General features: G+C 34.9%; 5 protein-coding genes across 7 annotated transcripts; 3 read left to right on the top strand and 2 right to left on the bottom strand.

The window, feature by feature from the left end:
- Positions 1-1,232: 1,232 nt before the first annotated feature.
- Positions 1,233-4,148, bottom strand: LOC131008807 (B3 domain-containing protein REM9-like). 3 transcript variants are annotated; one of them, XM_057935859.1, is made up of 5 exons: positions 3,848-4,148; positions 2,402-2,483; positions 1,909-2,263; positions 1,738-1,820; positions 1,233-1,657 (listed from the first exon to the last, which is right to left on the bottom strand). In XM_057935859.1, exons 2-5 carry the CDS (start codon positions 2,474-2,476, stop codon positions 1,388-1,390), a joined length of 783 nt encoding a protein of 260 aa, XP_057791842.1. In that variant the 5' UTR covers positions 2,477-2,483; positions 3,848-4,148; the 3' UTR covers positions 1,233-1,387. The 3 variants fall into 3 exon arrangements, with proteins under 3 accessions (XP_057791842.1, XP_057791843.1, XP_057791844.1); XM_057935860.1 differs by lacking the exon at positions 3,848-4,148 and adding an exon at positions 2,708-3,175; XM_057935861.1 differs by lacking the exon at positions 3,848-4,148 and adding an exon at positions 2,708-3,175 and having other exon boundaries at positions 2,402-2,489.
- Positions 4,149-5,593: 1,445 nt separating this feature from the next.
- Positions 5,594-6,845, top strand: LOC131008810 (B3 domain-containing protein REM16-like). Its single transcript, XM_057935863.1, has 4 exons — positions 5,594-5,743; positions 5,864-6,161; positions 6,242-6,345; positions 6,492-6,845. The coding sequence occupies exons 1-4, from the start codon at positions 5,687-5,689 to the stop codon at positions 6,747-6,749; spliced, it is 717 nt and encodes a 238-aa protein (XP_057791846.1). The 5' UTR covers positions 5,594-5,686; the 3' UTR covers positions 6,750-6,845.
- A 489-nt stretch (positions 6,846-7,334) lies between these two features.
- Positions 7,335-8,965, bottom strand: LOC131008811 (60S ribosomal protein L44). The gene is made up of 4 exons (XM_057935865.1): positions 8,768-8,965; positions 7,848-8,027; positions 7,614-7,688; positions 7,335-7,527 (listed from the first exon to the last, which is right to left on the bottom strand). The coding sequence occupies exons 1-4, from the start codon at positions 8,768-8,770 to the stop codon at positions 7,468-7,470; spliced, it is 318 nt and encodes a 105-aa protein (XP_057791848.1). The 5' UTR covers positions 8,771-8,965; the 3' UTR covers positions 7,335-7,467.
- A 333-nt stretch (positions 8,966-9,298) lies between these two features.
- LOC131008809 (glycine-rich RNA-binding protein 3, mitochondrial) lies at positions 9,299-11,715 on the top strand. Its single transcript, XM_057935862.1, has 5 exons — positions 9,299-9,456; positions 10,077-10,221; positions 10,306-10,374; positions 10,827-10,933; positions 11,035-11,715. The coding sequence occupies exons 2-5, from the start codon at positions 10,086-10,088 to the stop codon at positions 11,467-11,469; spliced, it is 747 nt and encodes a 248-aa protein (XP_057791845.1). The 5' UTR covers positions 9,299-9,456; positions 10,077-10,085; the 3' UTR covers positions 11,470-11,715.
- A 2,228-nt stretch (positions 11,716-13,943) lies between these two features.
- LOC131008814 (phosphatidylinositol 4-phosphate 5-kinase 6-like) lies at positions 13,944-18,628 on the top strand. The gene is made up of 8 exons (XM_057935869.1): positions 13,944-14,102; positions 15,448-16,395; positions 16,636-16,803; positions 16,984-17,149; positions 17,349-17,465; positions 17,556-17,901; positions 17,984-18,032; positions 18,101-18,628. The coding sequence occupies exons 2-8, from the start codon at positions 15,518-15,520 to the stop codon at positions 18,387-18,389; spliced, it is 2,013 nt and encodes a 670-aa protein (XP_057791852.1). The 5' UTR covers positions 13,944-14,102; positions 15,448-15,517; the 3' UTR covers positions 18,390-18,628.
- Positions 18,629-18,697: the final 69 nt, after the last annotated feature.

Here is an 18,697-nt window from a genome sequence, read left to right on the forward strand (position 1 = left end):
CCAAATACTGATCTGGATTTGATCCAATTGGACTATTCTACTCGAATGTCAAGTGTTAGTGTCACTTCGATATAGTGTTAGTGTCATTTACATGTAGTGTTAGTGTCATTTTCGAAAAAATGTCATTTGTAAAATAAAATAGTGTTAGTATTACTTTCGAGATAGTGTCATTTATAAAATAAAATAATGTTAATATCATTTCAAGATCGAAATTAGTCAGGATAGTCCAATTGAATTAGGATCCGGTTTGGGTATAATCCGAATGCACATGAGACCACCTCCCCATAGAATCATATATGATACACGACAATTAAATGACTATACATTTCCATATATTCCTTGATAAAAGTGGGATAAACCTAAATATGGCATAGTATTATTTTGTTGACCTTCACTAGAATTCTCTTAGCTAGGTTAGATGATATTTTAGTCGATTGATCATGTTTTGTTGGATGCATAAACTATTTAATTTCACCATTTAAATTTATTGTATAGTACATCCATATTAGTAAGCATCTTAAATATCTTCTGAGCTTCAAATTAAGCTACTCAAATATAAATACGAGATTGAAAGCGCTTCAATTCATCCCACTTAAAATTAAATACTACTATTGTATAAAGTTTCTGATCAAAATTTGGAATTCTCAATTTATGTATCAGTTTGAATATGTAACAATATCGAGGCAATTAATGTTTCGTCCAGTTCTGTTCATTTCATTAAATTATTAGTTCCAACTCCGATTATAGGAAAACAAATTTAAATGATCTCTTAACTAGTGAAGATTTAAAGTAGATGAAGATTTTTCTATTTCAAGCTACAAGACAAAATCACTTTCTGATGGAAAGCTAGATACAAATATTGTGACAGTAAGAAAATATCATGACATTGAATAATGTATGCCACTATTTATGATTAAATATCGAATCGAACTGCCCCTAATATAAGGAAATTCAGAAGCAGTGTCTGAATATTTCTCATTTCTATATATTCAATGGTCTATAAAATGAATAGTTTTTTTTTTTTTTTTTTTAAGGAGAAACACTTTCATTACATTCATATAGACGTACGTGCATTACCAAAAGTTCATCACACATAATTTATTTTGTAATTTTGATCATTCCTCATCCACAATTAAGTATTGAATTAATACAAGAAAAGATCATACTAGACAAGAAATATAATTAAATAAGTAGTCAAAACTTTGTTAACCGTGCACTTAAAACTCAAAGAATTGATACTTAAATCTCGCCTCATGCACTTAATCAAACAATTACGCAATCCAACAAACTGTTAACAAAGACACCTACTAACACAGTATGTCGATACATAATTTCGCACATCAAAAGGGGATTAATCTTTATATGTTTTAAGATTTAGAGGAATTATTTACCCACGAATGATGATCTGGACGTCGAGAACGATAGTGGTGGGCGTTAGCAGACGACGATTGAGATGAAAGACACAATAATCTCCATCCTTGAGGCGGTTGGCTGCATAGAAAGCAGGCCATCCCGCTTTCATTCTGAATCGAATTCCACCGCTGTTCTCGTTCGACAGCGATACCGCCCAACTTCTCCCCTTGGGATCATTCAGAATCACCCTCCACTGTTGCGGCCCGCCCAAACTATTCGCCCTCAAGAATGGCACCGGAATATTCTGAAATATATATCAACAACACACCTCATCACTCATCATAATATATACATATGCATATACATGAATTGATTGAGGATTACCACTTTCGTCTTCTTCTTAGCATGGAAAGGCTTCATCCTCTTCTCGAAATACTCTTTCGAGACCCCGTTCTTCCTTGCTTCTTCTGCAATTTTAACATAATCGAATTATTAAGTAATTCTCAATTAGAAAAAAAATATATACACCAAGTTAATTAATCACTAGTTTTTCACCCATGGGATTTAGGGTTTCTTCTTCTTCATCTTCTTCTTCTTCCTCCTCCTCCTCCTCCTCCTCCTCCTCTTCTTCTTCTTCTTCCTTCTTTTCGTTGTGAAACTCCTTCTCGGTCATGTTTGTGCCGAACACAGAGACGTTGAAACGCAGATCATCGGTGGGTTTGAAGAAGACGAACTCTCCGATTGTTAAAGCGTGGCGCTCCACGAATTCAGGCCATCCTCGATTCATACAGATCAGCCCATTTTCCTGGTTTTTGCACAAACTCACGCTAAATTTTCCGATTCGGCTTTCCAGAATCACTCTTCTCCATTTCCGCGCTTCTACCTGCTTGGAAACAATTGGTGGAAGGTTCTGCAAAAATTTGAAATAGAAAATTCTTTATTTTGGTGTGTATTGTTGAAGCATGGCGTAGATGAAATGAAATGGTCGAAATAAATTTATGAAACATAACATGATGTAGAAGAAGCAAATTAGAAATGAAAAGCTGACCATTTTTTCGTGGAAACCAGGCATCATGACTTTCACAAAGTGCGTTGTAATTGAGAGCTCATGTCTTCCTTCCATGGTGAAACTAAAGCTGATGGAGATGAATACAAGTGGTTGAGAGATAATTTGCAGCAGGAGAAAGAGAGATGCAAACCAAATACTAGTGGAGTATGCTATGAGTAGGGTTTAGCTAGGATAGTAGGAATTTATTGTTATTGGTTGAGACTTTCACCAATATGGGGGATTTGAGTAGTTCTGCTTTGATAAAATTTGCAGTAATTAAACACAGAAAGGAAGAAGATAGCTTACCCTTAATTTAGGCATGATTTCAGAAACTTTGATAATATTGAAACTGTTCTCATTATCGCTCTATATGCACACAATTCCTAGAATAGCAATGTAGCAATACAACAGTAGCATAGTAAAGACAAGGCTAAAGCTGCAACGTAAGTAAAGCAAAACAAACTAAACAGCTGGCATTAGCATTAGACTTGAATATGAAAGGCACGTGCTGGTGACTTCCCCTTCCCCGCCAACCCCCAGAAATTCCCTTCGTCTACATTCACATCCCCTTCCCCGATTTCCCATCTCAATCCCGCCGGCCCCAGCCTCAAAATCCTTGTTTTGCTTCTTCTTCTTTGCAAGTAGAGGAAAGTTACTCCTATTCTATTCCTTCCTTCTGTTCGTCTTAACTATTGCTGTGAAAATTATTGGATGCATACAATTGGTTTTGGTGGCGACGGCGATGGCGAAGTTTGCAGTGCAAGGTCTAGGCCGCAGAGATACGCCGCGGAAAGGTGACGGTGAAATTGGGGGTTGGGATGAATCTTTTTTATATTAATTATTGTAATTAATAAATTGAAATTTTTAAAATTTTAATTATTGATAAATTTTAAAATAAAATAATAATGGGTATTTTGATAAAAGTGTTTAAAATTAATATATTATTATTTTTATGGTTATAGTCAATTTTTACTTAATTAAAATGGCTATTTTAATATTTGCCTCTATTTTATTTCATGTTATGTTGGATGTATAAGCTACTATTCCTATTCAATTTCATCATTTAAATTTTTTGTAAGACACTCATAGGTGATAGTAGTATTTTATTTCATGTCAAGTTACACGTCAATTTGGATATGTAACAATATCGAGGTAAGCCAAATATGTAAGATGCTGTTTTTATTTTGAATGCCAATGTTTCCAGTTTTGTTGATAAATCTATATATTATATAAAAACACAGTTTTCTTACGCCCGACAAAAAATTTGACAGTTTATTTTCACCAAAATTTCAGGCATATACAAATGTGATTTCGGTAACAATTTCAAAAGTTCAAACGTGATTTCAACAAACAGTTTTTACTCAAAAATATGGATTTGAGCAATCAACATTCAATATCTTCACCAAAAAAAGGGAAATGTCAAGAGAAATTGTCTTCTGTAAATACCTTTAGGCGGCTTGAGGGTTGTACTGGTCCCGATGAGGTGGCGAAATCAGTGGGGAAAATAGAGCCGAGGGCGGCGCCGTGCTACTGTAACAGCAAATTCGTGCCGCGCCAGAATTTGTGAAGGAGAAGTGAGACAGAGGGCGAGAGGCTAGAGAGATGATGGTGTGTAGTGTGTACGGCGGCGGCCGTGGCTACCTGTGACTGTTGCTGCCGCCGAAGAGAGAGAGAATAAATGCGAGATTCACAGAGAGATAAGGGAGGGATCGAAACTCGAAAAGAATGGGGGCTATTGAGAAGAAACGGATATAAGGGTTTGGGCTCTTTTTAAAATGATGAATGGGCTATTTTTTAACAACTTAGCTTTGGGGCTCATAATTAAAGGACTAATGTTATTAAAAGAAATTCGGCTGCAATTAAGTAAAACAATGAGAAATTTAGCTTGTTTAAATTACATGACATATTAGAAAAATTAGCTAATACATGATTAGAACAACAATAGTAATATAAAACATAAATTATATGACATTAATGATTAAAAAATTACAAGATATAAAATATAAACTAATGAAATTAATGATTAAAATTTTTTTGGGTTAACGTATAATTTGAGAAAAATATATATTGATATAATTGAAAATCAGAAGAAATTAAATAGAGAGAAAAAATAAAAAGAGTATTTTTTTTGGATATGAGTTTAGTGTAAAATGTTGAAGATGACCTAAGAGCATTTTTAGCCCTATTTCCAACAATGCTGCTAATTGCGTTATACTTTTAGATTCATTTTTCAATGAATAAAATTAAAAATCAAAATATTGTATTTTTTTAGTAGTAGAACTCGCAAACACATTCAGTTTTTTTTTCTCGTATACATTTAGTTTTATACTGTTATTGGATAATTAGTTTGGGATATAAGATGAAATAGTTTTGTCTATTTAATTTTGTGTTAATAATGAAAATTACCAATTTCAGTTTGTAAGGAAAAAATATTCATTTTTTTGTAATATATAAAAATAGTTTTTTCTTCTGTCTCAATTCACTTTTACTTATTTCCTTCAATATGTATGATGTGTTTCTTTTATAATTTTAAGAAATAAAATAGAAGTTTCCATCAAACATGATGAAGATTAAAACATATTTATGGTAGAACTGAGAGATTTGAAGTCATGTAAAAAATAGAACATTCGAATACAACATATGTGAATATGACCTTTTTTTAAAATGTTAAAAGCAACTTTTACTTTGTGTTTATCTTAATATTATTTATAATATATTTTAGCTATTTAATAATTATAATATCATCACACGATGTCATGTCCGTGCAACGCACGGGTGGATATGACTAGTGATAAGTATACTAAAGACTAAAGATTTAAAGCAATGAAGATCTTTACAAGACAAAATTACTTTTTGGTAGGAATAGAAAGCTTATTTTACATGAAAATGTCAATATTCTGATTTGTTCTTGAGATTTCATTTATTTGTAGTAGCTAGCTAGATACTAGTAAAATACTAGTAACATTGATTCTACTCAACTACCTAGTGCTACTATTACGTTACAAATTTCGATCAACAGCTGCCAACTTGGCCAGATCCTAGAAAAACAAATTTAAATGATTTCTTAATTAAGAGATGAATATTTAAAGTACAAGAAGATCTTTCTATTTCAAGCTACAAGACAAAAACACTTTGTGCTAGAGAGAGAGAGATGATACAATTGTAACAGTTGGAAAATATTCGATTAATCTGTTGTTTGTGGAACTCATTAATTGCTTCCATTATCATGATAACAATGCCCCCTCCCTCTCTCCTTCTGCAACTCTAGATTTCAACTATTCTCAAATGGCATTTGGAACCAAATTTGTGAACATAATGATGCCCGATCTCATGGAAAGAATGGTTACTTCTCTACCTTCCCTCTTATTTCTTTTCCTAACGTTTTGGTTATCGCAAATTTTAAATAAACTAACATTTTGTATATGGCACTCATGCATCTCAATATTTTGCATTGTTGCACAGAAGGTGCCATCAGCCTACTGTGAGAAGCTACAACAAGAGAAATCAAGAAAGGCAGTGTTGAAAACTCCTAAAGGAAGTTGGGAAATGAAGGTGCGCAGAGACGATGATGGTGACATCGTCTTCGAAGACGGATGGCCACGATTTGCCCGCGACCACGCCCTGAACGACCGCGATTTTCTAGCGTTCGAGCACACGGGCAATCTGCACTTCGACGTCGTCGTCTGCGACGCCCGCACCGCCTGCGAGAAGAAACCTATCGCGGACTGCAGGAATGCTATGCCGCAAAATCAAGACAAAGGTGGTCTTATCAATTCATTTTGCAATTATAAAAATTAATGTGAGAGTAATAATCTGTATACTATGTTGATTAAATTGCAGGGAAGGCAGAGAAGAAAGGTGTTATTGAATCCCAAATTATGCCGTCTTTCAGCATTGATATAACACCTTATATCGTCCCCACTAAATTTAAAAGTCCCGTAGTGGTAATGTTTTCTTGTACTAGTATTAAATTATGATATAGTTATTCTAAAATGTAGGAATAGTTAATATCATGTTTTGAATGGATATAACATGAAAATATTTGATTGAAATAATGATAAAATGTAGCATTATTTGTTATATGGTGCAGGGTATCCCGGCGCAGTTTGCGAGGAGGAGCAATCTGGACAGCAAAAAAAGCATAAGTTTAAGGGACCCTAAAAACAGAAAATGGCCCATAAATCTGATAGTTAAACGCGAGCCCTACTTTCGCGTGTCCATGTGTGGTGGGTGGCGTGACTTTTATGCAGCTAATGCTAAGCACCTCAAAATTGGAGATAAGTGCATCTTACATCTCAACTCCACTTCCTCAACCTCCAAAACTGCAGCCCTTGATGTGGAGTTTTAATTTCATCTAAATCTTTAGGCTTTTAATTTCATGATTCCAATATGTATTAACTACTCTACTTAATATGTGGACTTTAATGTCTTATGTATTTCCATATATGTGGACTTTAATGTCTTATGTATTTCATATATGCTTCTTAATTAGGGTTTCAATATTATCATTTTGCCTTACTATTTTATTTTATTTTTAATAAATTACACAAGTAAATCAAGAAATTTATGGATAGATTATACATAGCTTTTATTAATGTGAGCATTTCTCAAATTTAAATGTTTGCGTGCATAGGCTACACAAAGAGGAATTTCTAGAAGCTTAAATCATACTTCGCGTGAACAAGGATAAGTACACTAACAAAAAACATCTAACTTAATTTATCATTTATTCTGATGAATTAATTAATTTTATACTTGGTTAACCATCTTATGTTTCAAATATTCAATCCTATAATTATTAATCATTAATCATAATACTCAAAGTATACACCCGTAAGAATTCACACTTATACCTCGATTAATGCACTTAATCAAACTACTACTACAACAATTATAGCGAACCAACAAACTGTTAACGAGAAGAAGCTGAATATTTATGGAATAAATTTCATAAACTGGTTCAATGTCAGTAACACAAGATTGAGTTACAAGATGTCTAATATTTCACCAAACATATAGCCAACACACAAAAATGTCGCTGCAGTATTCCCACATACCAAAGCAAATTAGAAGAGGGAAGTTCCTTTGCCCTTTTTGTCGCCACCGATTTCAAAATGCTTGCATCTCTGCAAAGAAGATGGTGATTGCAGCCTCATTAGCACAAAAAGAACATAGAGAGATCGAAACAGATGTGCAGAAATGAAGAGCATACCTTGATTGGGTGTTGGGAGACATGCTTGCAGCCCTGGCATTGCAGCCTCAACACAATCTTCTTGGTTGTTTTGGCCTGCCCAAGAACAACAAGAACCATATTTATTAACACTTCTAGTTCAAAATCATACTACTGAAAACCTAAGAGACTTACTTCATTCTATCAAACACTACTGAGCATACTTGATTGAAATGGAAATAGTTTGCTAGAACATAGTAACATGCAAAAATTCACCTTCTTGTGGAAGACAGGCTTGGTCTGACCACCATAACCTGACTGCTTGCGATCATAACGTCTCTTTCCTTGAGCAGCTAAACTATCCTTCCCCTTCTTGTACTGGGTCACCTTATGCAAGGTGTGCTTTTTGCACTCCTTTGATTTGCAGTAAGTCTTTTTTGTCTTTGGAACGTTCACCTGCAAATTTGAAATCGGAATAAATCAATAAAAGATTCAAACAAAGGCCGAATGGAGCTGCAAAAGTCAAGCATAAGCTGCAATAGAACCATGTACTAAATCTTACACCAAGATAAGATGATAGAAACAATACTCTTCCTAAATTTTCAAGCAAGTGAACAAAGTTGCTATATTACTAGAACATCGACTGACATGGTATAAATTCCCCATCTGGATCTTACCGAGTATTTCTTGTTCATGCATTACTAGTAAACCATGTAAAAAACACCCAATTAGCTTCTGGATTGAATGAGTAATTTCAGAGAAGAAATTCCATATTTATAATGAGATTAAATAACTTCACAAATCGCAACTAAATCATGATAGTGTTAGGCAAACGTGCATTCAGCACTCGGATCACAGAAAAATCAAATATTAATTTGTATTGTTAGCTAACTAAAGCTTAATGCACATTTGCATTGACATTATCAACAGAACCGTAACTGAAAACAAACACACAATCAAATTAAAATATGACAATGATTATTTACAAAGCAAATCTAACAAAGTACCCAGTTCAACAAATATATCTTCCACAAACTCAATCCCGCAAGAAAATTGACCAAAATCAGAAGCTTTTCCCCATCAAAGATTTCCAACTAAAATGAATAGACGATAAAACAACCTATTCCATCATACGAAACTAAACAAACGCAATCGCAGAAAACTAGAGATCTCGAGAAATGAGAAGAAGGAGATACCATGGCTTACGGCTAGGAAGGTCTCTGTAAAATTGCGATTTGCAGCAGAACTCGTCTCAATTAGGGTTTAGAGTTATATAAAATGGGGCTTATGATGGGCCGGCCCAAATTCTCAAATTGGACATTGCCTCTTCTTGTAAACCAAGTATAATTTTCTCTCTCTTTTCTTGACTTGCAATTTTCTAATGGGTTAGAAATGGAGTATAATTTGGGCATGGAAATTAAAATGGCCTTACTTGTAGACTTGTAGTGTATTTACTTCTTTTTTTCCAAAACGACTGCTATTACCTTATTATTTTTAGAACTTGTGTTGATATTAGTAATTAATTCATGTTAATATATATTCAGTTTTATGATAATTGTATTTTATATTAAAAACTAAAATTAATAACAAGAATAAATATCAACTGAAAGAAAATAACAAATGGACTAATGGAGTACTATTTTTTAGATTTTCTTAAAAAAGGAACACATATAGATACAAAGGAAAAGAAAAATAGAAATAAAAGAGAAAATGAGAAAAAGCTAAATGCTCGTGATCTCTCCATTTGAAGATCCAACGGCTGGCAGCCACCCATACGCTTCCTATATATAGATCCTCCCATTTCTCGTCTACCTGCTAAACCCTCCCATTACTCTAGGGTTTATCATCGCTTTCAACGATCCAAGTACTCCCCATTCCTCTGAAGGTATCGTTTTTTTCTTCTTTCTTTTCTGGTCAGTAAACCACATAGTTCCTGCAAATAGCAGCATCAATTATGAATCAGATTTACTTTTGTTTGTTTTGTAGTTTTTCTCGTTCCTCTATATAAGCTTTGATTTTCTTCTTAATCTTCGTGTTTCGTTTTGCCATTCATTTAGTGTTCTGGTATCGGAGTGATTATCTATTAGTTTAGCTTCGATTGCTTTTGGCATTAGGTGTAATTTGTTTTCTGTTTGGGAAGTGAGCTGAATAAATAAGAAAGAAAATATATTTAGATTTAAATGTAATTCTGTGTTTGCTTGTGTTTTCTCGGTCATATGAGCACTTCCATTCAATTAAGAAAAGTTCCGAAAAAAAGGTTTTGATCTAACGAAATGCTTGATGTAGGTTCTCTGTTATGAGGATTATATTTATTTCTGTTTATTTTTGCATATAATATGAAGGAATTGGATCTAAAGTTTGATATATAGCCGTGGAATATTTTTTATTTTCTCTTAAGTTTAATATTCAGACGAATAAAAGCTCTTCTGTATTTTTCTCACATTTTGGATATTCATCTTTATCCAAGTTCTTGAAATCAGCATCTAATAATCTTCAATCTTTCAGGTTGTAACAATGGCTTTGTTTAGAAAAGCAGCGAGTATTCTGGGGAGGACTGTGGCCAGCCGGATAAATCAGGAAACATCAGTGCCCAAGCTCTCTATCTTTCAAGCAATAAGATGCATGTCAAGTTCAAGGGTTTTTGTTGGAGGTGCGTTACCGTTTTGCTCTAGCACTACAAGTGGTCCACTATTCTGTGAAATTTTGTATGACACCGCCTTATTTCATTTTGCAGGACTTTCTTACAACACAGATGAACAAGGTCTTAGAGAGTCTTTTAATAAATATGGAGAAGTTGTGGATGGTAAGATAATCGAAGATGATCATATACCTTGTCAGTCTGTGAATAGTGTTATACTGGAAGTCATTTTTGCTCCATATTTTATTGACCATTAGAGGAAAATTGAAAATATGCTTGATCCTCCCTGGATGGAGCTTTTCTTGCATGTGCAATCACGTCTTTCTTACTTGTGTATTTCGAATGCGTGGTCAAAGAATTGAAAACAATTAGATGTTTGCGGCAAGCTCATAGCATGACTTTTGAAATAGGCATTCTTTATGGCTGTTCTATAGTGAAAACAACTTCAGGTTGTGCTAATAGAGTTGTCTTTGATAAGGTGTGTTGATTATGAATTGGCAGTTGACTTGTGTTTTTGTTTGTTCGCTTCCTAGTTATTCATCTTTTATATTCGTGAACTGGTAAGGGCTTTCCATCCTGTATTTGTAAATGATGAAGATAGTTGTATATTTATGTAGTAAGGGTGATCGTTGACCGTGAAACTGGGAGATCCAGAGGATTTGGGTTTGTTACGTTTACTTCCGCTGAGGAGGCATCAGCTGCCATCCAGGCTCTGGATCAGCAGGTTTTGTTTGCACTGCTCTGTTCCTTCTAGTTTCTATTAGATGTGTTCTTGTAGTTTCTTAATCTGACTACTGACAATTACTTCTTTTGAATTACCTTCAGGAACTTCATGGTCGTACAGTGAAGGTTAACTATGCAAATGATAGGCCACGCACAGGAGGCTTTGGTGGTGGAGGCTTTGGAGGCGGTGGCGGCGGCTATGGTGGTGGTGGTGGTTATGGTGGTGGTGGCAGCTATGGTGGAGGTGGCAGCTATGGTGGAGGTGGTTACGGTGGCAGTGGTGGTGGCGGTTATGGTGGGAGTGGTGGCTATAGCGGTGGTGGTTATGGGGGCGGAGCTGGAAGTGGAGGCTATCCTGCAGGTGGAGAGAGCCAAACTGGTGGTGATGTTCAAAACTTCGGTGGCGCTGGGGGCTATGCAAATGACGCCAGCTCCGGTAGCTATGGTTCAGGCGTGAACAACTTTACTGGAGTTGCTGGTGAGGGAAGCTACGGAGACGAGGATGCCCCGGAAAATTTTGCTGATAAACGGGGTTGATATAGCATCAATCCCCTCTAATTGGCTTCGAGTAAGAATGGAAGCTGCAAGAGATATACACTGGTATATGGGATATCTGATTGTGTTATCTTCCGGAATTCCTAGAACTTTTCTAGTTATATTTCATTTTTTTTTTTTCTGATCAATTATCGTTTATATTAGGTTTTTAAGTGTTACGCTTCCGGATCTTTATTTGGTGTTTGAAATAATGACACTAATTCACCAAATATATTATTTTCACAGCTAGCTATTCGTTGTAGGCTTTGCTTTGATTGAACAAGAAAAAAATATATATTTCAAGATCCTAAATGAAAGATCTAACTTTTTTTTGTGAGATGCGAAGTACATATCATATACTATAAATTATACTTGAATTAGTCAATTTCAAAATAAAACTTATGCATAAAATTTCAGGATCGCCTAAAGTAGTATAATTTCAGGCCCATCAGTAGTCCCTATTTAGATTGTTCGATTCATGTGATTGTAGTGTTTGTTAAGACATTCTATTTACATTACATATATATAATATTTAGATTGATAATTCACTTGTACAAAAACATATATAAACTAATCATTATATTCTTATCAAATAATCCCATTTATTAAACTCATTACTTTATATAAGATACATCATCTTATTTAGAAAAATTCATAACAATGTATTTTGTTGTTCATCGTCATGAACTAGGAAAATATTTTGATGCCACAACCATGTAGTTGAATAATAAATTTTTACAACGAGATGAATAGTAAAACTTTGAATAATAAATTTTTACAACGAGATGAATAGAACTTACATTTACATGACATGAGTGTGTGATTCAACTCTTTCCACTCCAAAAATAAAAGATAAAAAAAATTAAGCAAATGATGAATTGTACGCAGTCGCCGGCCCCTTCTGTTGGGTCCGTAGTCAAAAAAATATGAGGCCACCACGATCACCGACCGCCTCACCCCAACATATTTATTATTTTACCTATTCGATTTTAACTTTCAATTATCACATTTTGTAATTTTTGTTTTCTATTGTGCATTGTGAACCAATTACTTTTATGATATTTTTGGATTATGTAACAAAATCTCTTACTATGTACTAATACTAAAATATGACATATATTAGTAAATTATATTTATGCACACCAATTTTAATCAAATTTTGATTTTGCAAATGACTAAAATTTCTACTTTTAAATACATGAATTTTCAATTATTCTGATTTTCCAAGCGATTATTAAATGTCGGCGAATTATTGCCATTGTGGCTAGTTGAAAGGGCGTAGACATGCGACTGCTTCGTTTAATACATCGGTTGTTTAAGGCATATAGATATTCCAAGCGTTCGATTCACCATTAATTTAGTGGTAGTTGACAACCGTGTGAAAAAAATTTGAAAATTTGTAATTTGGAGATTTTATTTTTAATACATGCAAAATTAGAATTTAATGAAAGGCGTGTACTTAGATGTAATTTTTCCATAAATTAAAGCACTCTGAAATAGGTGAGAATTCAATATCAAAGTATCTATATTTCATGTAGTTTATGAGAGTTAAGAACTTTGTCTGTAAGATCTTATGTGACCGTGCTACATTTATTCCTCCCTTTACCTTTTCCTTCAAGTTGATGTAAATTATGGTTAGAAATTTGAATAATATCAATTTAAGATCCGGAATTGAATTCATCTTGAGTTTAAGTTTAAATTTAGTGTTTACTTATTGAAGCATGGGTTGAATTATATTGATTAAAAATATCGGGGATGACAAAAAAAGCGAACAAAAATTCTTTATATTATATCAAATTGTCTAATATATTTAGATTCAAATCAAAACTAACACTATCAAATTTTGACAATATTATTAGAAATATGTTATCGGAATGGTTACGGGCAGTCTGGCACCATCTAATGAATCTTGATCTGTCAGATCATCCCACACAAATTTTTATACCAATATAATTAATAAATAAAATGTTAGAACCAATGGACATTAATTGGAAGAGAAAATGTGGGTATTGGTCATACAAACTAAAAAAAGAAATGAACATCACACTTTTAGATGTCTCTGATAATTAGACCAAACCCTATACTTCACATGAAAAGGCATGTGAACTTAAATCACCACATGTCTCCTGATATACAGTTGCAAAATTAAATCACATAAGTAAAAAAAAATTACAAGCTTTTGTTTATAATTATAATTAAAATCAACCCTTCTGAATTATAAAGATGGGACATCAAATTATATTTTGTGTGGTCCCTGTACAAATTCGCACCTGGTGTAAATCAGTCACACGTCACGTTTACACACACAAATATGAAATATATAGCCGAAATAATGTAATGTGTGGAATGAAATAAACCAATTCATCTAGTATATTTTAAAAATAATGTATATTTTATTGTTTGTGTTATTTAATGTTGTAATTAATGAGTCGAAAACATCATGCACGCACGAACAGAAATTGTGGTCTCCTCCCAACAACATGTCGGCACGCAGATAAACACCCACATCACATACAATATACCAACCTTCTTCTCTTCTTCTCTTCTTCCAATCAATAATCAATTCTCTCTCTCTCTCTCTCTCTCTGGAGTTTCAGGCTAAGATGATCGGTTTGTGGCAGCCAAGGCAGTGAATGGTTAGCCATATTTTATGTTTATGAAACGTTGTTTAAGGATTTTGTGAAATTAAAGTTTATGTTGATTTCTTATAATTATATTTTGCCACTTGAAGTTTTATGTTTCTTTTATGAATGTCTTGAGATTATACTTTTTCTGAAAATAATGTGGAATAAAAATTAAGATACTTCTGCTCAGAATTAGGGTGTTTCGTTCATGAGTTATATATATAGTCTATCAATATTTGTACACAATCTTTATATATAATAATTGCACTTTAATTTATATTTATTGTGTCTTCTTAGAAGAAAAAAACCACTGAGAAGATCTGAGTATTTTTGTTGTTTTTTCAAAAACCTTATTTTGCAGTATTGAGGGAAAGAAAATTTAACCTTCAAATGAAGTCGGAGAAAATAGTTAACTAATTTTTCTTATAAGTGAAATGGGAAACTTGAAAATTTAAACCTCTAAAATTTGTTTTGCAATGTGAAATGGTTCCTCTCTTAGATAATTGGTGATTTTGTTTAAAACTTATTTTAATTGTAAGCGTGTTTGTATAATTTGGAGTTCATATGATGTTAAACTCAATGTGTGAAACATTACGTTAGATACAATTAATTTATATAAAAACTGAAAATAAAAAGAATAAGAAAAGAAAGATGTAATTTTCTTTATTAGCTCATAAATTTTAAAATAACAGTGCAATCGAATTAGAGTTACAAGAAAATCAAAGGAGAAACATATTGCGATAAAGTAAATGATTTGGTTCCTCAAAAATAAAAATGCATCGCTTTGAAAAGACAATTTGTTAAGTTTTAAATTTTCTACTTGGCTGACTTGGCAAAACTAGAACTGCGAAATTAAAATAATTTCAATTTAATAGTAACTGATCAAATGACAAAAAGGTGGAATCATTAGATCGGAAATAAAATTGTGGGACCAACTTTGTGTTTTTCCCTAAAGAAAAAATAAATAAATAAAATTCAGCAAGGAAAGAACAAGTGTGTCATTGATTTCTTATCACTCTCTTTTAATATTTTTTTTGGTCATTCAATCCAGATTAAATCTTTCTACGAAACCCCAATATTAGGAATTATCACTAGAATTTTGAACAAATTCTTAAAAAATAAAACCAAAAAAAAAAACCTTATACATGTTTCTTCAATCATAACTGTGTTTTTTTGTATATCTAAGGGGGATGCTTTTCCACTCCATTTTTATTTAATTTTCTCAACAAACTAAAAGCTACCTCCCCCTGTCTTCAAAAATATCAAACTGTAATATGTAAAAGTCACATGAAAAATGTCAACATATGATACACACAAGCTAATATCTTATTCACTATCTTGTGTATTTTTGCTACAGAGAAATATGGATATTGGTTAAGAAAAGCACAAGTGAAGAAAAAGGCCAAGAAAAAAAAATACTCACAACAATGTCTGTGGCACATGTGGATGATGATGAAGAAGATGACATCCACAAACCTAGCAAACTCCACCATGTTGAGAAGGCTTTCACCAATGGTGACATCTACCTAGGCCAGTGGGCGGAAAACTGCCCGAACGGGCAGGGAAAGTTCCTATGGGCAGATGGCTGCATGTATGTGGGCAGCTGGTGCAGAGGCAAGACCATGGGAAGGGGCAAGTTCAGCTGGCCCTCGGGTGCCACCTACGAGGGCCAGTTCAAGAACGGGTACATGGATGGGGAGGGCACGTACACGGGCTCATCCAACGACACCTACAGAGGCATGTGGCTGTCCAACACGAGGCATGGTGGTGGGATGCAGAGCTTCAGCAATGGGGATTGCTATAAAGGGCAGTGGTGCCACGGGCAGCCCGAGGGGAAAGGGAGGTATACATGGAGGAATGGGAATGAGTATGTAGGGGGTTGGAAGGAGGGGAAGATGAATGGTGTGGGGACTCTTGTTTGGGCTAATGGGAGCTTGTATGAGGGGAGCTGGCAAGATGGGCTGCCAAAGGGAAACGGGACCTTCCGTTGGGTCGATGGGAGCTTCTATGTGGGAGTTTGGAGTGAGGATGCAAGAGAGCAAAGTGGGACTTACTACACATCTAGTGCTAATAGAGGGACTCTTGATTGGGACCCTTTGAATGTGTATTTGGTGTATTTGAGAGATTGCAGTGTTGGAGCTGTGGAGAAGATTCCGGTTTTCCCCTCGGAGAAGACGGTGAGCTGGCAATGTGGAGGGATGCCATTGCAGAATCTGATCATTAGGCCTGCAACAAGGCAGGGAAACACAATATCAAAAGGGCATAAGAATTATGAACTCATGTTGAATTTGCAGCTTGGCATAAGGTAATCTGTCACCTTTGATGCTGCTTTCTCCTACAAATATTATACTCCCTCTCTTCACTAGCATAATTGTCTTATTCGGCACTCACTCAATCCTTATAATTCAACTTCAACCACTCATTTCTACATGGTGAGACTCTTTATCCACTAGAAACACATTCATCATATCATATACTATAAAGATTATGCTGCATTTCTTGTTTCTTTCTTTCTTTCTTTAGCTCATATTTTCATCATATTCAGACATTCTGCAGGAAAATCTGCGCCGGCTACATCCCTTGACCTAAAATCTACAGCATTTGATTCGAGAAATAAAGTGTGGACGAAGTTCCCGCCCGAAGGGTCTAAGCACACCCCACCTCACCAATCATGTGAATTCAAATGGAAGGATTACTGCCCCTTGGTTTTCAGGTATTTTCCCATTTCTCCCACATCGACTTAGTAAAAGATCATGCTGTCAATATATAACTCGGATAACTCTCAACCCCCTACTAGGCCTTTTAAGGGGATGACGGGCCTAATTCTAATATGAACTCTAGAGTTCAAAACTACTCTGACATTATTCTTGATTTCTACTTTTTTTTTTTTCAGAACACTTAGGAAGCTATTTAAGGTTGATCCAGCAAACTACATGATGTCAATATGCGGGAGCGACGCCCTCCGCGAGCTCTCATCGCCTGGCAAAAGTGGGAGCTTCTTCTACTTAACCAACGACGACAAGTACATGATAAAAACTGTTAAGAAGTCTGAAGTAAAAGTGAGTTCCATACCATTTACTGGTGAGTTTTATGTATGTAGATATGATTGCTCCACCAAAAACTATCACCAAAACCTATCCTGTTTGTTCCATCCTTTTCATATATGTGAATGACTTTGACAAATGTGATTTTAAGTGGTTCCAAGATCTCTGCATTTTGTACTAACCAGTTTGTTCAACTATCCTTATTGCATAGCAGATGCTTAAGAGAATGCTTCCGGCTTACTATAATCACGTTCGCTTCCATGAAAACACGCTACTCACCAGATTTTATGGGCTCCACTGTGTGAAGATGACTGGACCTGCACAGAAGAAGGTATGAAATCAGATACATGATGTAATATACATTACCTTATCTTTTGCTATAATAAAAAGTAAAGGTTTATAAATGCAATGTGACAAGCAGGTGAGGTTTGTCATTATGGGCAACTTGTTCTGCACTGAATACTCAATCCATAGACGCTTCGACTTGAAAGGCTCCTCCCACGGCCGCCTAGCTGTCAAGCATGAATCCGAGATTGACTCAACGACCACCCTCAAGGATCTTGATCTGAACCTCATCTTTCGACTGCAGAAATCTTGGTTCCAAGAGTTTTGCAGGCAAGTGAGCCGCGACTGTGACTTTCTTGAACACGAGAAGATCATGGATTACAGCCTCTTGGTTGGCATTCATTTCAGAGAGATATCACAATCTGGACAGCCACTCAGTACTACTGAGACGAATACTTCAAAACAACACCAAACTCCAGTTGGTGAGTTTCTAGAAACCTCGTTCACTCCCTTTCGTGTTCTTTTCCTTAACAACTCTAGAAAGCTTATGACAAGATCATGCAGGAAATGGACACAAAACCGGTGAAGGAGAAGCTCCCTTTGATGCTAACTGGTAAGGATTGGTTATCAAATCACACTTTCAAAGTCAATTACTAATAGAATCTAGTGGTTTTTTTGAAGGTGGACATCTATCAGATTAGGTTCCAACATGCCTGCACGAGCTGAGCTGACCACGAGGAGAAGCAATGGCGAGTGCCAGCTGGTGGGAGAGGCAACAGGGGAGTGCTATGATGTGATCCTAGTGTTTGGTATAATCGACATACTGCAAGACTATGATATCAGCAAGAAGCTTGAGCACGCGTACAAGTCCTTCCAACACGATCCAACATCAATATCGGCTATTGATCCTAGGCACTACTCCAAGCGCTTCCGTGACTTCATATTCAAGATCTTCACAGAAGATGGTTGAATATCAACACGGATGATTTGTCGAGTGCTGCATTTGAATGTAGATACGGTGGTTTGAGGAAGTAGATGTTGTATAGAAATGAGAAAAAAGGATCAAATGAGAACCTCTTTTGTATGTTATATATGTTGCAGTTGGATTCTAATGTTGGGATCACAACTAATTTGCACTTCTATATGTTGTAAATAAATTAACTATGTTTAGTATGAGTTTTTGGCCTATCACATCTTACAAATTAAGAATATTTGTCAAACGACTCTCAAACAACAACAACAAGGACCTACTTAAGAATGTCTTTGTCTTAAAATATT

This window comes from Salvia miltiorrhiza, chromosome 2, assembly GCF_028751815.1.
Source record: "Salvia miltiorrhiza cultivar Shanhuang (shh) chromosome 2, IMPLAD_Smil_shh, whole genome shotgun sequence".
In the NCBI taxonomy this organism is placed as follows: domain Eukaryota; kingdom Viridiplantae; phylum Streptophyta; class Magnoliopsida; order Lamiales; family Lamiaceae; genus Salvia; species Salvia miltiorrhiza.